General features: G+C 34.7%; 1 protein-coding gene across 11 annotated transcripts in view; it reads left to right on the forward strand.

The window, feature by feature from the left end:
* The window catches only part of NBEA (neurobeachin), a 676,718-nt gene that overhangs the window by 240,432 nt on the left and 423,575 nt on the right, over window positions 1-12,711 (forward strand). For all 11 annotated transcript variants that reach the window (XM_053214308.1, XM_053214315.1, XM_053214324.1 and 8 more), the window contains one exon: window positions 10,528-10,966. In XM_053214308.1, the coding sequence (XP_053070283.1) occupies window positions 10,528-10,966 (439 nt within the window). The remainder of the gene's footprint in view (window positions 1-10,527; window positions 10,967-12,711) is intronic.

The following is a 12,711-nucleotide window of genomic DNA, read 5'->3' on the forward strand; positions in this document are numbered from 1 at the left end:
TTTTCTTCTCTTGTTTGGTTTTAGTATCAGGGTAATGCTGGCCCCAGTAAAATGAGTTTGGAAGAGCTCCCTCCTCTTCTGTGTTTTGGAAGAGTTTGAGAAGGATTGTTGCTAATTCTTCTGTTAATGCTTGGTGAAGCCATCTGGTACTGGACTTTTGTTTGTTGGTAGTCTATTCAGATTATAGAGCTCTTCATAATTTAGTCTTGGTAGATTGTACATTATAAGAATTTGTCCCTTTCCTCCAGGCTGCCTAATTTGTTGGCATAATATTATTTGTAGTAGTCTATGATCCTTTGTCTTTCTGTGATGTCAGTTGTAACAGCTCCTCTTTAGCATTTGTGATTTTATTTGAGTACTCTCTCTTTTTTTCCTTAATAAGACTAGCTAAAGGTTTGCCAATTTTCTTTACTTTTCAAAGAACCAGCTTTTAGTTTCATTGATTTTCTGTATAGTCTTTTCACTATTTTATTTATTTCTGCTCCAATCTTCATTATTTCTTTTTTTCTGCTAACTTGGGCTTTGTTTATTCTTCTTTTTCTACACCTTTTTTACAGCTTGAGGTATAAAGTTAGGTTGTTTATTTGAGACTTTTCTTCTTTCTTGAGGTAGGCATCTGGTCTAATGTAGTGTTTAAGGCTGATGTTTCCTTATCAATTTTCTGTCTGGATAATCTACCCATTAATGTAAGTGAGTATTAAAATCTCCTTCTGTGATTATCTTGCTGTCTGTTTCTTCTTTAGGTCTGTTAATATTTGCTTTTTATACTTAGATGGTTCTATGTTGGATGCCTGTTTACGAATGTCTATCCTTTTGTTGAATTGACCTCATGTAACTGCCATCTTTGTTTCTTATTACAGTCTTTATTATTTTTTGTATATATACGTATATATACGTGTGTATGTATATATATAGCTATATATATGTGTGTGTGTGTGTGTGTATATATATATATATATATATATATATATATATATAGCTATATAAAGTATAGCTACTTTACCTTTCTTTTGGTATGGAATATCTTTTTCCATCCCTTCACTTTTATTCTCTGCATGTCCTGACATCTAAAGGTAGTCTCTAGCAGGCAGCAGATATGATTGGTCCTGTTTTTTGGATTTTGTTTGTTTGTTATTCAGTCCCTCTACATCTTTTGATTGGAGAGTTTAGTTTACACGTGTCTGGTGGCCTGATTTTTATGGCTGCCTCCCAAGGGAAACCCCTTGACCACCTGATTCTGAAGGCCAGAGGAGCTTGTGTTCTTGGTGTTATGGAACTGTAATAATCTGTGTCACCCAGGAAGGAGCCTATGCCTCAGTCTGGCATCCCAATTTTTACAATTTGCTGCCAGGGGGCAACTGTATATTGCTTGACTCTGGCAACTTACCCTTGTGAGTCTAACAGGGTTGTAACCAATGGGGACAAAGTTCTAAAACAGCTACCACCCACAGGGTACATCTAGAGGCAGCAGACCCAGGGACTCTGTCTTTCTAAGAAGGCTTATTAGCTAATCATCATGACTACGCCCTGAGGAACAGGCTTCTAATTAAACATGCATCTAGGGGCTGACTATAATCATTTCCAGTCTCTGGTGCCCTAGTTTTTTGCAGTGCACCCAGGGAAGCCCCTTGATCACCCAGCTCTTGTGGATAGGGAACTTTCATTCCTGAGTCCCATAGGACTCTACCAGTCTGAGACACAGTTCTTGGCGGGCTGCTACCCCGGGTACTACACAGAGAGCAAACTGAGGCACACCCTCCAGTCTTTCTGTGAAGGAGACCTCTTGAGACCTTTTGGCTTACTTATCCTGGAGCTTGGCCTTCGGCATGTATCTAGTGGCCTATGGAGTTTATCCCAAGGAATGTAGGCTGTGGATGCCACCTTGATGCTTTCCCTCTCCCTTGCTTCAGCATGCTAGTATCTCTCAGAAAAAAAGCGTGTGCACTCGTCCCAGTCCCTGGTTTTTATAATTGCCACCCAGCGGATGCTGCCAGATAATCTGGCTCTCATGGCCAGTGGGGCTTACACTGTTGGTTCCAAAGGACCATATAGATTTGCATACTTTAAAGAGCTGCTGCCTGAGGGTCTGTCATCTAATTAACCTGAATCTGGGTCCTCCTGTTAGGGATACTGGCAGGTCTAAGCCCATCTCAACCCCTGGGAGCTATTAAAATATAATAGGCTGCTTGGACAAGTGCTGAGGTTTGAGAGACTACAGAGAGCCAGGGCTCTTTGAGTGGAATGGCAAGATATCTCCTATAGGAGCCCACTCTTTCAAGCCTGGGAGAGGTGGTTGTTTCATCTAATGCATAGAAACCAAGACAGAGAGGCAAGCAAAATGAAAAAAAACAGAGGAATATGTTCCAAATGAAAGAAAAAGTTAAACCTCAGAAACAATGAAATATAGATAAGTTAATTTACCTGATAAAGAGTTAAAAATAATGGTTATAAAGATGCTCATTGAACTGGGAAGAAGAATGTGTGAACACAGTAAGAACTTCAACAAAGAGATGGGAAAAATGAAGAAAAACCAATTAGAAGTTATAGAGCTGAAGAAAAAAATAAGTGAAAAATTAGATTGGTTCAACAGATTAGATGAAGCAAAAGAAAAGTCAACTCAAAGAGAAAGTAATAGAACTAATAGAATCTGAACAGCAAAACATTAAAAAACAAAAACAAACAAAACAAAACAAAAACAGTGAACAGGGCACCTGGGTGGCTCAGTCAGTTAAGTGTGCGACTTTGGCTCAGGTCATAATCTCATGGTTTTTGAGTTCAAGCCCTGTGTTGTACTCTGTGCTGACAGCTCAGAGCCTGGAGCCTGCTTTGGATTCTGCCTCTCTCTCTCTCTCTGCCACTTCCCCACTTGTGCTGTCTCTATCTCTCATAAATAAATAAAACTTAAAAAAAAAATTAAAAGTGAAGATAGTTAAAAAAAAAGTGAAGATAGTTTGAGGTTCTTAGTGGACATCAAAACACACTAACATTTACATTATAGGTATTCCAGAAGGAGAAGAGAGAACGAAATCTTATTTGAAGAAGTAATGGCTGAAAACTTCCCTAACCTGGGGAAGGAAAAATATATCTAGATGTATTAATTTTGCGATGTCTGTGGAAATCTTCTAAGTCTTTGGAAAGCTGAATCAAGGAAGGAGAGTAAAGGTGACAGACTGACAAGTTTCTTAATCCTTACGGCCTACTTAAGATCTATGTTTTTCAAGTGAAACCCCTGCAATTCTGAAAGCAAAATTATTTTTTTCCAAGACAACATGGAAAGCTAGTAGGTTGTAGAGGCAGAATTGGAACTTTGATCAGTTTGATGGCATTACCATGATCTTTCAATTATGACATACTCCCTTCAGAAAGGAGGGAGAAATAACCAAAGCAGCTTAAGGGCTAGAAATGTAAGGGGATATGGGTTGAGAAGTTGTTCTCTTAGGTTAAGAGATATTGGTCTGCAAATAGGCCAGAGCTAGGAAAGGTGGACAGAAGTTGAAGATGAGGGGCACCTGGATGGCTCAGTCGGTTAAGCATCCAACTCTTGATTTCACCTTATGTATTGAACTCAACAGTTCGTGGGATTGAGCCCTGCATGGAGCCCAACAGGGGTCAACAGAGAGCCTGCTTGGGATTCTCTCTCTCCTCTCTCTGCCTCTACCCTCCCCCCCCCCCACTTTGTCTCTCTCAAAATAAATAAAGAAGTTGAGGATGCATAAAGAGAATAACTGATAGATGGCTTGGCTCTATATTTTCTTTGGGGATATGGTGATGATGATGGTAATGATCATTAACAGTAAAATCAATAATGGCAGCAGCAAGGTACAAAAATTTATGGTAAGGTTACTCCATGCGTGGTGCTATTCATAAATTATGTTCTTTAGTCATCACAACAATATAATATATAATGTGTACTTTATAATGTATGTACTATCATTATGCCAATTTTACAGATAAAAGAATGAAGCTGAGAAAGCTTAAATGGTTCCTCAGATATCACAAAGCTAATAAGGGGTAAATAAGTCTTCACTGAAAGGCAAACAGACTTAATTTCAAAGCCTGAACTCTTCATCATGTATAAGTTGTAAATGTGGCTTATCTGATAGATATTAACAGAATTACACTATATTTGGTTGTTTCTGTTTTTCTGCAGCTGAAGATGTTCTTGGCATATATGTTGGCATTTATTATTAGTGCCAATGGTTGCCTCCATAACACTATGGAAATGCATGATGTATTTTAATAGGAAAGTGGTGTTTTTTTTTTCCTTTGAAAAGAAAAGAGTTAAAAGTACAGACACAAAGTAGGGAAAGGAAAAGGAAAACATATGTATATGAGTATAATTGATAATTTATTCACAATGTGCAAATTGGAATTGTAAACATCACTTAGAAGTAGGACTTCTGAAAGAGTGGAGTAAGGACGTCCAAAGAACTGCTCCTCCAAAAAGCAAAGAGAACACTGGGAACAATTGTCAAAATCATCTGTTCCACTTCTCTGGAAAGTAATCGAAGGCTTGCACCAATTCAGAGAGTGCTAATTGAAGAAAAACTCCAAAATTTTTATGAGAATAGTGAGCTTTTTGGTGATTTATCTTGCCCTGTTGCCCTCTAGTTTTTGTCAGCTCTGTGATAGCCTTGAAAATCAGCATCCAGACAACTGTGGTAGCTGTGAAAACCAGCAGCCCAATAGCACTGGAAGGAGGCTAGTTATGTTGGGAGTTTTCAGGAAGTCCCATCCTGGAGCACTATACTATCTGGCAGCTCCCTGGTAAAGCTCCGATGAGCTTGCCACTATTTAACCTGATTAGAGCTTGCTCAATGAGAAAAGCCCTAGATATTTTTTGAAATAATCAGCAGCATTTTTTTTTTTTTTTGTAATATAGCAAGTGCTCAAGGTGGCAGTACTAGTTGGGAAAATAAGAACCTTACCAAAAAGCTTAAAAGGAAGTCCTGAAAATGAGATATTCTTACTCTGGGGCCTATATTCAGGTCCAGGAAAGACCTGAGAAGGCCCCAGTCACTCACCTCTGGCTAACCTTGAAGGCTCTGTGCAAGCAAGAAATGAAGACCAAGGGAGAGTTTAAAATAGAATTGTTGGAAGCATGCCCTACTACACACCCAAAGCTTCTGGCAAAGAGCAGAAGACATACTGGTGCAAGATATTTAAGGCACTCTCTGTCTAATCATTGCCAGATCACTAAGCTAACTGAACAGAAATATAGAATATAGATTTTATGAAATCTGTTCAGGCAAGTCAACAAACAGAACAGTGATCCCTATAGGAAGGGTCTTATTTTCAAGATTTCCACATTAAATTATTGAACATATTCAGTTTTCAACAAAAATTTTTTGAAACTTGTAAAGAAAAAGGAAAGTATGGCAAATACACAGGGGAAAAAAGCAGTCCATAGAATTGCCTTTGAGGAAGCCTGGATGTTGGACTGATTAGACAAATCTTTTAAACCAGCTATTATACATATGCAATTAAAGGAACACTTTTCTAAAGAATTAGAAGTATGAAGGTGATGTCTCACCAAAGGAAGACATCAGTAAATGTTATAGGAAAGAAATAAATAGCAAATCTTAAGTTGTAAATTGTAATAACTAAAATAAAAATTCATTAGAGGGGTTCAGCAGAAGATTTAGGTTGGCAGAGGAAAGAATCAGCATACTTGAAGACAGGACAATTTCTATTCTCTCACTCTGAGGAACAGAATGAGGAGCAGAATGAAGAAAGGTTGGAGAGCCTCAGATACCTGTGAGACACCATCAAGTGAAGCAACATACAAATAATGGGAGTCTTAGGGGAGAGGGGAGGAGACAGAAATAGGAAGAAAACAATTTTAAAGAAATAATGGCCTGAAAATTTTCCAAATTTGATGAAAATCAGTAGTATGCACATACAAAGAGCTTAATGCACTCCAAGTAAGATAAACTCAAACAGATCAAAACATCACTGTCAAAACATCAGTTAGAAGTATCTTCCTGGCTCCTAATTGTTTCTTCGGAACTATAATTTTGTCTGTTATGAGTATATTCATTCATATGGGTAATATGGATTCTTAAAGTTGTATTCTTATACGATTAGTGTAACAAACCAAAAATTGAATCACATATAAAGAATTGCAAAAATTACTTAATGCCTTGCAGTCTTTTTTTGTGTAAAATGAATAATAATGATTTTTAAATCTTTTTGTATATAGCTGGCCTTTTTCTTCCTTGGAGTTTAGGTTAATTTTTGCATAACTTGGCATTTTGGGATTTAATATGAACAAAATGTACAATGTAGTTATATGCAGTTTTTATGTTTTATGTTAAATTACTCTAATGTGATTTAGTTTGCTTTGAGCAAACAATGTTAATATAATTTTTAGTGCTACACTAACAAGGAGCTGTGTCTTCCTTTCATGTTATTTCTCTTTTTTTAAGTTGATTTATTTTAGACAGAGAGTGTTAGCAGGGGAGGAGGGAAGGGAGAGAGAGAAAGGAAAGAGAGAGAGAGAGAATGAGAATCCCAAGCAGGCTCTGTACTGTCAGCCCAGGGCCGGGACATGGGGCTCAAACTCACAAAACAGATGATGACCTGAGTTGAAACCAAGAGTTGGACACTTAACTAAGTCACTTAGGTGCCTCTCATGTTGTTTCTTTATTTAAGGAGTTTGGAAAATAGCCATTTGAATAACTTAATAGGGAAGACATATTGAAACACTTTATAAATCGCTCTAAAATGAAATTTTTGGAGAAAAGAATGTGATAATTGAGGTCCCCATATTAGAAATCATGTCATTTGCTGAAGTTAACCCTATATGTTTCCTAAAATTCATTAGGTTCAATGGAAAACAGTAAGTAAAAGAGGCATCTGGCATCCAACCACCCATTTCAGATAAGGTTAAGAACACTCAGGCCAATCATATTTCTTGTTTGGTGTACTAATGTGGCCTCTTGCTGCAGAGACTGATAAAGAATAATTGAAAAATTACAAGTCTACTGTCATTGATCTAACCGGGGAAGATGCAATCTTTTGTACTTTCTCTGTTGTTCATGCTTAACATCCTATTGAAGTCACTTGGGTTAAATCCTCAAAGTACTTTGGTTTCCCAGAGAAGCATTCTGGAAATGCATAAGCTATCTAAGTAGAAGTTGATGTTATCAACTAAGAGCATGCTCTGTAAAAGATGTTAATGCATAATTGGAAATTAAAATAGGCTTTTTCACTACTAATCTGTTTTTTATTTGCACTTACTATTATAAAATTTTCCATTAGTGTTTATGCTACATAATTTGATGACAAAGTATGCTTTATACAGTTTATTTATTTTAATAGAATTCTTATTGAAATATCAAAATTACTGCTTCATTTTTAAATCATTAGTTTATCAGACACAGTAAAAAAATTATTACTGTGTAAATATTTTGGTGAGTCATTTGAAAATATTTAAATATTCAATTTTTTAAACGTTTACTTATCTTTAAGGGAGAGATCTCAAGTGGGGGAGGGGCAGAAAGAGAGGGTGACAGAGGATCTGAAGTGGGCTCCATGCTGACATCAGCAAGCTGGATGCAGGACTTGAACCCACAAACCCTGAGATCATGACCTGAGCTGAAGTTGGATGCTCAACTGACTGAGCCACCCAGGCACCTCTCAATATTCAGTTTTAGTAAACTTAACTGTGTTTTGTAATGGAGAGATCAACATTTATATTTGAGTACCAAGTATCTATTTAGTGAGTTATAGATTTTCATTGTTCCTTGAGAGTTCAACAGAAAGGCAAAAATTGCATAGTTGGTGGAAAAATCTTTTAAATGATATCTTGTAGACACTAAGTCTAAGACTTTATCTACTTACATATTTTGTTTGTGGCAAAATGCTTGTATTTCAAGTTCATATAACTTGAGAAGTTTACATTTTTGTGTAGCTCTTAATATAAAACACACCATAAATAAAGGTACTGAGACATCACATTATGATAAACTCAGACACTAAGCTAAACCTATAAAGTAGGTAAATTCAAACTAAGAACTAGACTTGACTATCTGCCTTTTGAGAATTAAATTCTGGAAGAAGCTCATGCTGGTAACCATGCCACTGTGATTTATTGTTAATGTTAGAGTTCTTAATTTGTTTCTGCATTTACATTTTCTGTCCTGTTGCCATAGAGACTTCACTACTACTATTTAATTTTCTGATTTTTCTGCCACAATTGTTTTCACTGCCAAATATATAATCTATAGATGCAAATGTGAATTAAATAAAGTCAGTAGTACGTTTAACAGTAACTTCCTTAGAGTTGTTTTCTCATTTTTTATTCCTAGGTTTTTTTCATGAAGTTTTAAAGTTTCAATTATCATTTTAGTTTGAGTAATCCCAAAATACAAGGCTATATCTCTTTTTACCTAACGGGTATAAATATTTCAGAGATTCTGTATTCAATTGATTTCAATATTTATTAAATTTCTGAACAAACTTGCTAATCCTTTGCTTCCTTCCTCACTTAGTGACATTCTCCATTCTTCTTTTTCTTAAACTAGGTATTCCAGAAGCATCTTTGTTCTTTCCCTTCTTTCTTATTCTCAATGCTATTATTCTGATTTAAGTCTTAATTTTCTGTCACAGAGTTTTATTAAAAAAAGATGCCAAACTTTAACCTTACTTCTTACCTTTTCCTTCTCTAGTGCTTTGCCAATAGTATTATTAAAATTATATTTCTTCTCAAAACTTTCATGTAGTTATCTTAAATTTTTAGTCTTGTAACAAAAAAGAGTAGGTCTACACTGTTTTTCATGTTGGTCATCCAGTGTTTAATATTATTGTCATGTTCGACTGATTAATCTTTTCTTCTTTAAATTCGGACTCCTTTGACCAAACAAATAAACCTATTTAATAAATATGAGGGAAACTACAATAAAACACTGAAATGTGAGAGATGTACATTTTTAGGCAATTTAAATGAATAGTATATATTAAGTTGAATAATATGAAGATGTTATATTTATAAAGTAATGTACATATCTAATACAATTTGAATAAAAAAGGCATTTTCTTTCTTTTGAAAACTTGACAAAATTATTCTGAAATCTGGAAAAATCAATAAATTCATCTCAGTAAATGTGGATGTCATGATATTAATCTACATTTAAGAAATTAGCAAAAGTAGAGTCTAAGAATTAAGCCCTGTTGCCAGAGAAATCCCTTCACATTGTATTTTATCCTTTAGCATGTTTTCTCATTGTACAAATTAGGATCCCACCCAAAAAGTAGTATCATCAAAACATTTCTATGTGTTTTTACAAGAGACTTCACCAAAGATTTTGTGAGATGTCTTATTGAAATCAAAATAGCCTGTTCCCTGTTGGGCATTCTCCTGATTTTCTGTTTTTAAATAATCTTTCAAAACACAGAAACAAACAACCAAAACAACAAAACTCTAAGGGCAGTTTTATAGAATTTACAGATGTTCATTTTGAAGAGATCTTAGAAATAGTCTGCCCTTCTTATTTACAATGAATAAACTTATAAATATAAGTCTGAGTAATACAAGTAGCCAACAATTTACTAAGTATCTACTTTATATGGGAACTGCAAATAATTTACCTATGTATCTTATTTTCTTCTTCAACATGACTTTATTAAGACCTATTATTCCTATTATACCTAGATTATATCAATTTTTCAAGGTCACCATGTAGAATTTAATAACATTTTATTATATGTGGAACTCCATTATATTAACATTTGTATAATGACATTTGATAGGCATTTAATATTTTAAAGATGGTTTTCTATTTTAATTGGTAATATCATATATGTATTTCACACCTGTATATATTTTATCTGCTGTAGTTTTCATAAATTGAAATTTATATTTATTCACAAAAAATGAATATGAGTATTCCAAAATAATTGTTCTTAAAGGCACATATAGGCTAAATTCTTGCAGAGCATTATTTTCTTACTAAAGTATTTATCCTTTTGAAATTATTATTTGGCATACTTTTTGCTATTGACTTCAGAATTTTAGTATAATATGTGTGTGATTTTAAATATAATTTAAAAATGATATCTTAAATTGGTTTAAATATTTCAGTTAGATATTATATTATTGGTTATTGAAGTGCCAAAAAGGTATACAATGACTTCATATTTTTAAAGATAACATTAGGGAAGCATAAGAATGTCTCGTCTCATTGGTAGCTAACACTGAAAGGCTGGAGGGGAATTTCATATTATTTATAAGCTGCTATAAGAAATTGTTGTGGGTACTATTTCTCTGTGCTTTTAAAGAAATCAATTTTGAAATGCCAAGTGGCTTATAAAAGAAACAGGGTTCTGCTATGCTTCTTGAACAAAATGACAGGTGTACATGGATGATATGTTTTAATCCAGTAGTTGTTATGCACCTCCATTTAGCAGACTTTTTGTGTCTCACAGGCTTTATATTCTTTATTCTAATATGTGAGAATATTTTATTAAATATGCTGGATTTTCGCTTGTGAAGCTTTTTGTTTAAACCAGTTTCTTTTATTACAGAAACACCTGCTACATTTCCAGACACTATAAAGGAAAAAGAAACACCAACCCCTGGTGAAGATATTCAGCTAGAAAGTTCTATTCCACATACAGATTCGGGAATCGGAGAGGAGCAAGTGGCTAGCATCCTGAATGGGGCAGAATTAGAGCCCGGCACAGGCCCTGATGCCATGAGTGAGTTGTTATCCACTTTGTCATCAGAAGTGAAAAAATCACAGGAAAGCTTAACGGAGAACCCCAGTGAACTGTTGAAACCTGCACCATCCATATCTAGCATTAGTCAAACCAAAGGCATCAATGTCAAGGAAATACTGAAAAGTCTTGTGGCTGCCCCAGTCGAAATTGCAGAATGTGGCCCTGAACCTATCCCATATCCAGATCCAGCATTGAAGAGAGAAGCGCAAGCTATTCTTCCTATGCAGTTTCATTCCTTTGACAGGTAGGTACTTAACTGATTATTCACAGGATTCTAAATAAGGACTTTATTAATTGAAAACTATTTGGACGATCTTGAAAACCTTATATTTAGTAATGTAAATTCTGACTGTAAAGAATATCAAAGCACTAGGCCAACCAGATTGATCTCATACATAGTAAGGCATTTAATAATACATCTCTAAAAAGGAGTTTTAATATGATATGCAGGACAGCACATTAAATTAGAAATAGGGAGGGGTGCCTGGGGGGCTCACTGGGTTAAACATCCGACTTTGGCTCAGGTCATGGGTTCACGCCCCATGTCCAGCTCTATGCTGACAGCTAGGGGCCTGGAGCCTGCTTCTGATTGATTCTGTGTCTCCCTGTCTCTCTCTGCCCCTCCCCCGCTCACACTCTGTCTCTCTCAAAAACAAATAAATATTAAAAAAAATTTTTTTAATTGCAAATAGGGAAATCCAGATTCTGATTCCATCATCAAGTGACTACACTGTATTGAGGAAATGATTTTATCTTTTTGGACTTAATTGTTTCATAGACAAAAGGTGGAAGGGATACGCCATATCTCTCCAAGTTCTAGTCTGGCTCTGAAATTCCTTTATCATAGTACTGAAAACTGTAATAATTATTGGAGATTAAATAGCTTCAAGTAATAAAATTCAAATTTGAGTTTTAAATGCAAGTATATGGAAAAAATTTAAAATATTCATTATCACCTTCGTTATGTAATTTTCAGGATAAATGTAACATGGCCCATATATCTACATTCAATCATACAAGGCATTTTTAGTTGGGAACAACGAATTTTTTTTCTGTTCCACTATATATGCCATTAAAATGATAGTTCACAAGCAGCATAAAACATTTTAGAACCAAAGAATTTGTTGATGTAATTTATCCTACTATTTAATAACTCATGCGGTATTAGAAAAATATTTTAGAATGGTCATAATTACTAACAGTAGTACTTAAATTTGATACTGGGATGGATGCATATTTACATATCAGCATATAAACTAAAGAATGTGTTTACCATCTGAATTAAATTGTTTTTGATGTTAAAAACACTCCTCCCCCCCCCCCCAAATCTATATATGTGTGTGAGATGATTGGTAAACAATTGTTTTTTGTTTTAGAAAAGATCAAGTTAGGAAATCAAATGTTTCTTAAACTGGAATGTCAGAAATAAATATATAGTCAAAATATAATACCTCTTATGTATTACTTTTTCCAAAATAGCCAAAGTGCTTTGTCCAAATTTGAGATAGTAATTTTTTGGTGTTTAGGGGGCAGAGGTGTGGCAGTAAAGCCATTTGCAGTTAAGACAAATTATCTTTCTCATATATAAATATAACGTAAACTTTACCTTTAAACATTTTAACCACTGTTGTATAGATATTTCTTGAAAATTTACTATGAAAATGTAAATAGCATTAGTCATCATGACACATATAAAGATGGGTAAAGACAGTGTTGTCTACATTGAAATTACAGAATAGTAAATGGAGATGAAATGTTTCAAGAAAAATTGTCATACAAGATAAAATGTGTTGAGTGTCAGAATTTTTAGTAAACTAAAAAAGGGGGGCTATAAAATGTAGGAAATATTTTTTAATGGTTTGTGTTAATATTATATTTGGATGTTCATTCATATAGTTCCTTGGATGTTCCTTATGCCATTTCATATTGATATCATCTATTTTGCCTATTTAGTTTATGTTCCCAGGTTATATAGTGTATGTGTGTTTA

This window comes from Acinonyx jubatus, chromosome A1 (genome assembly GCF_027475565.1).
Source record: "Acinonyx jubatus isolate Ajub_Pintada_27869175 chromosome A1, VMU_Ajub_asm_v1.0, whole genome shotgun sequence".
In the NCBI taxonomy this organism is placed as follows: Eukaryota; Metazoa; Chordata; class Mammalia; order Carnivora; family Felidae; genus Acinonyx; species Acinonyx jubatus.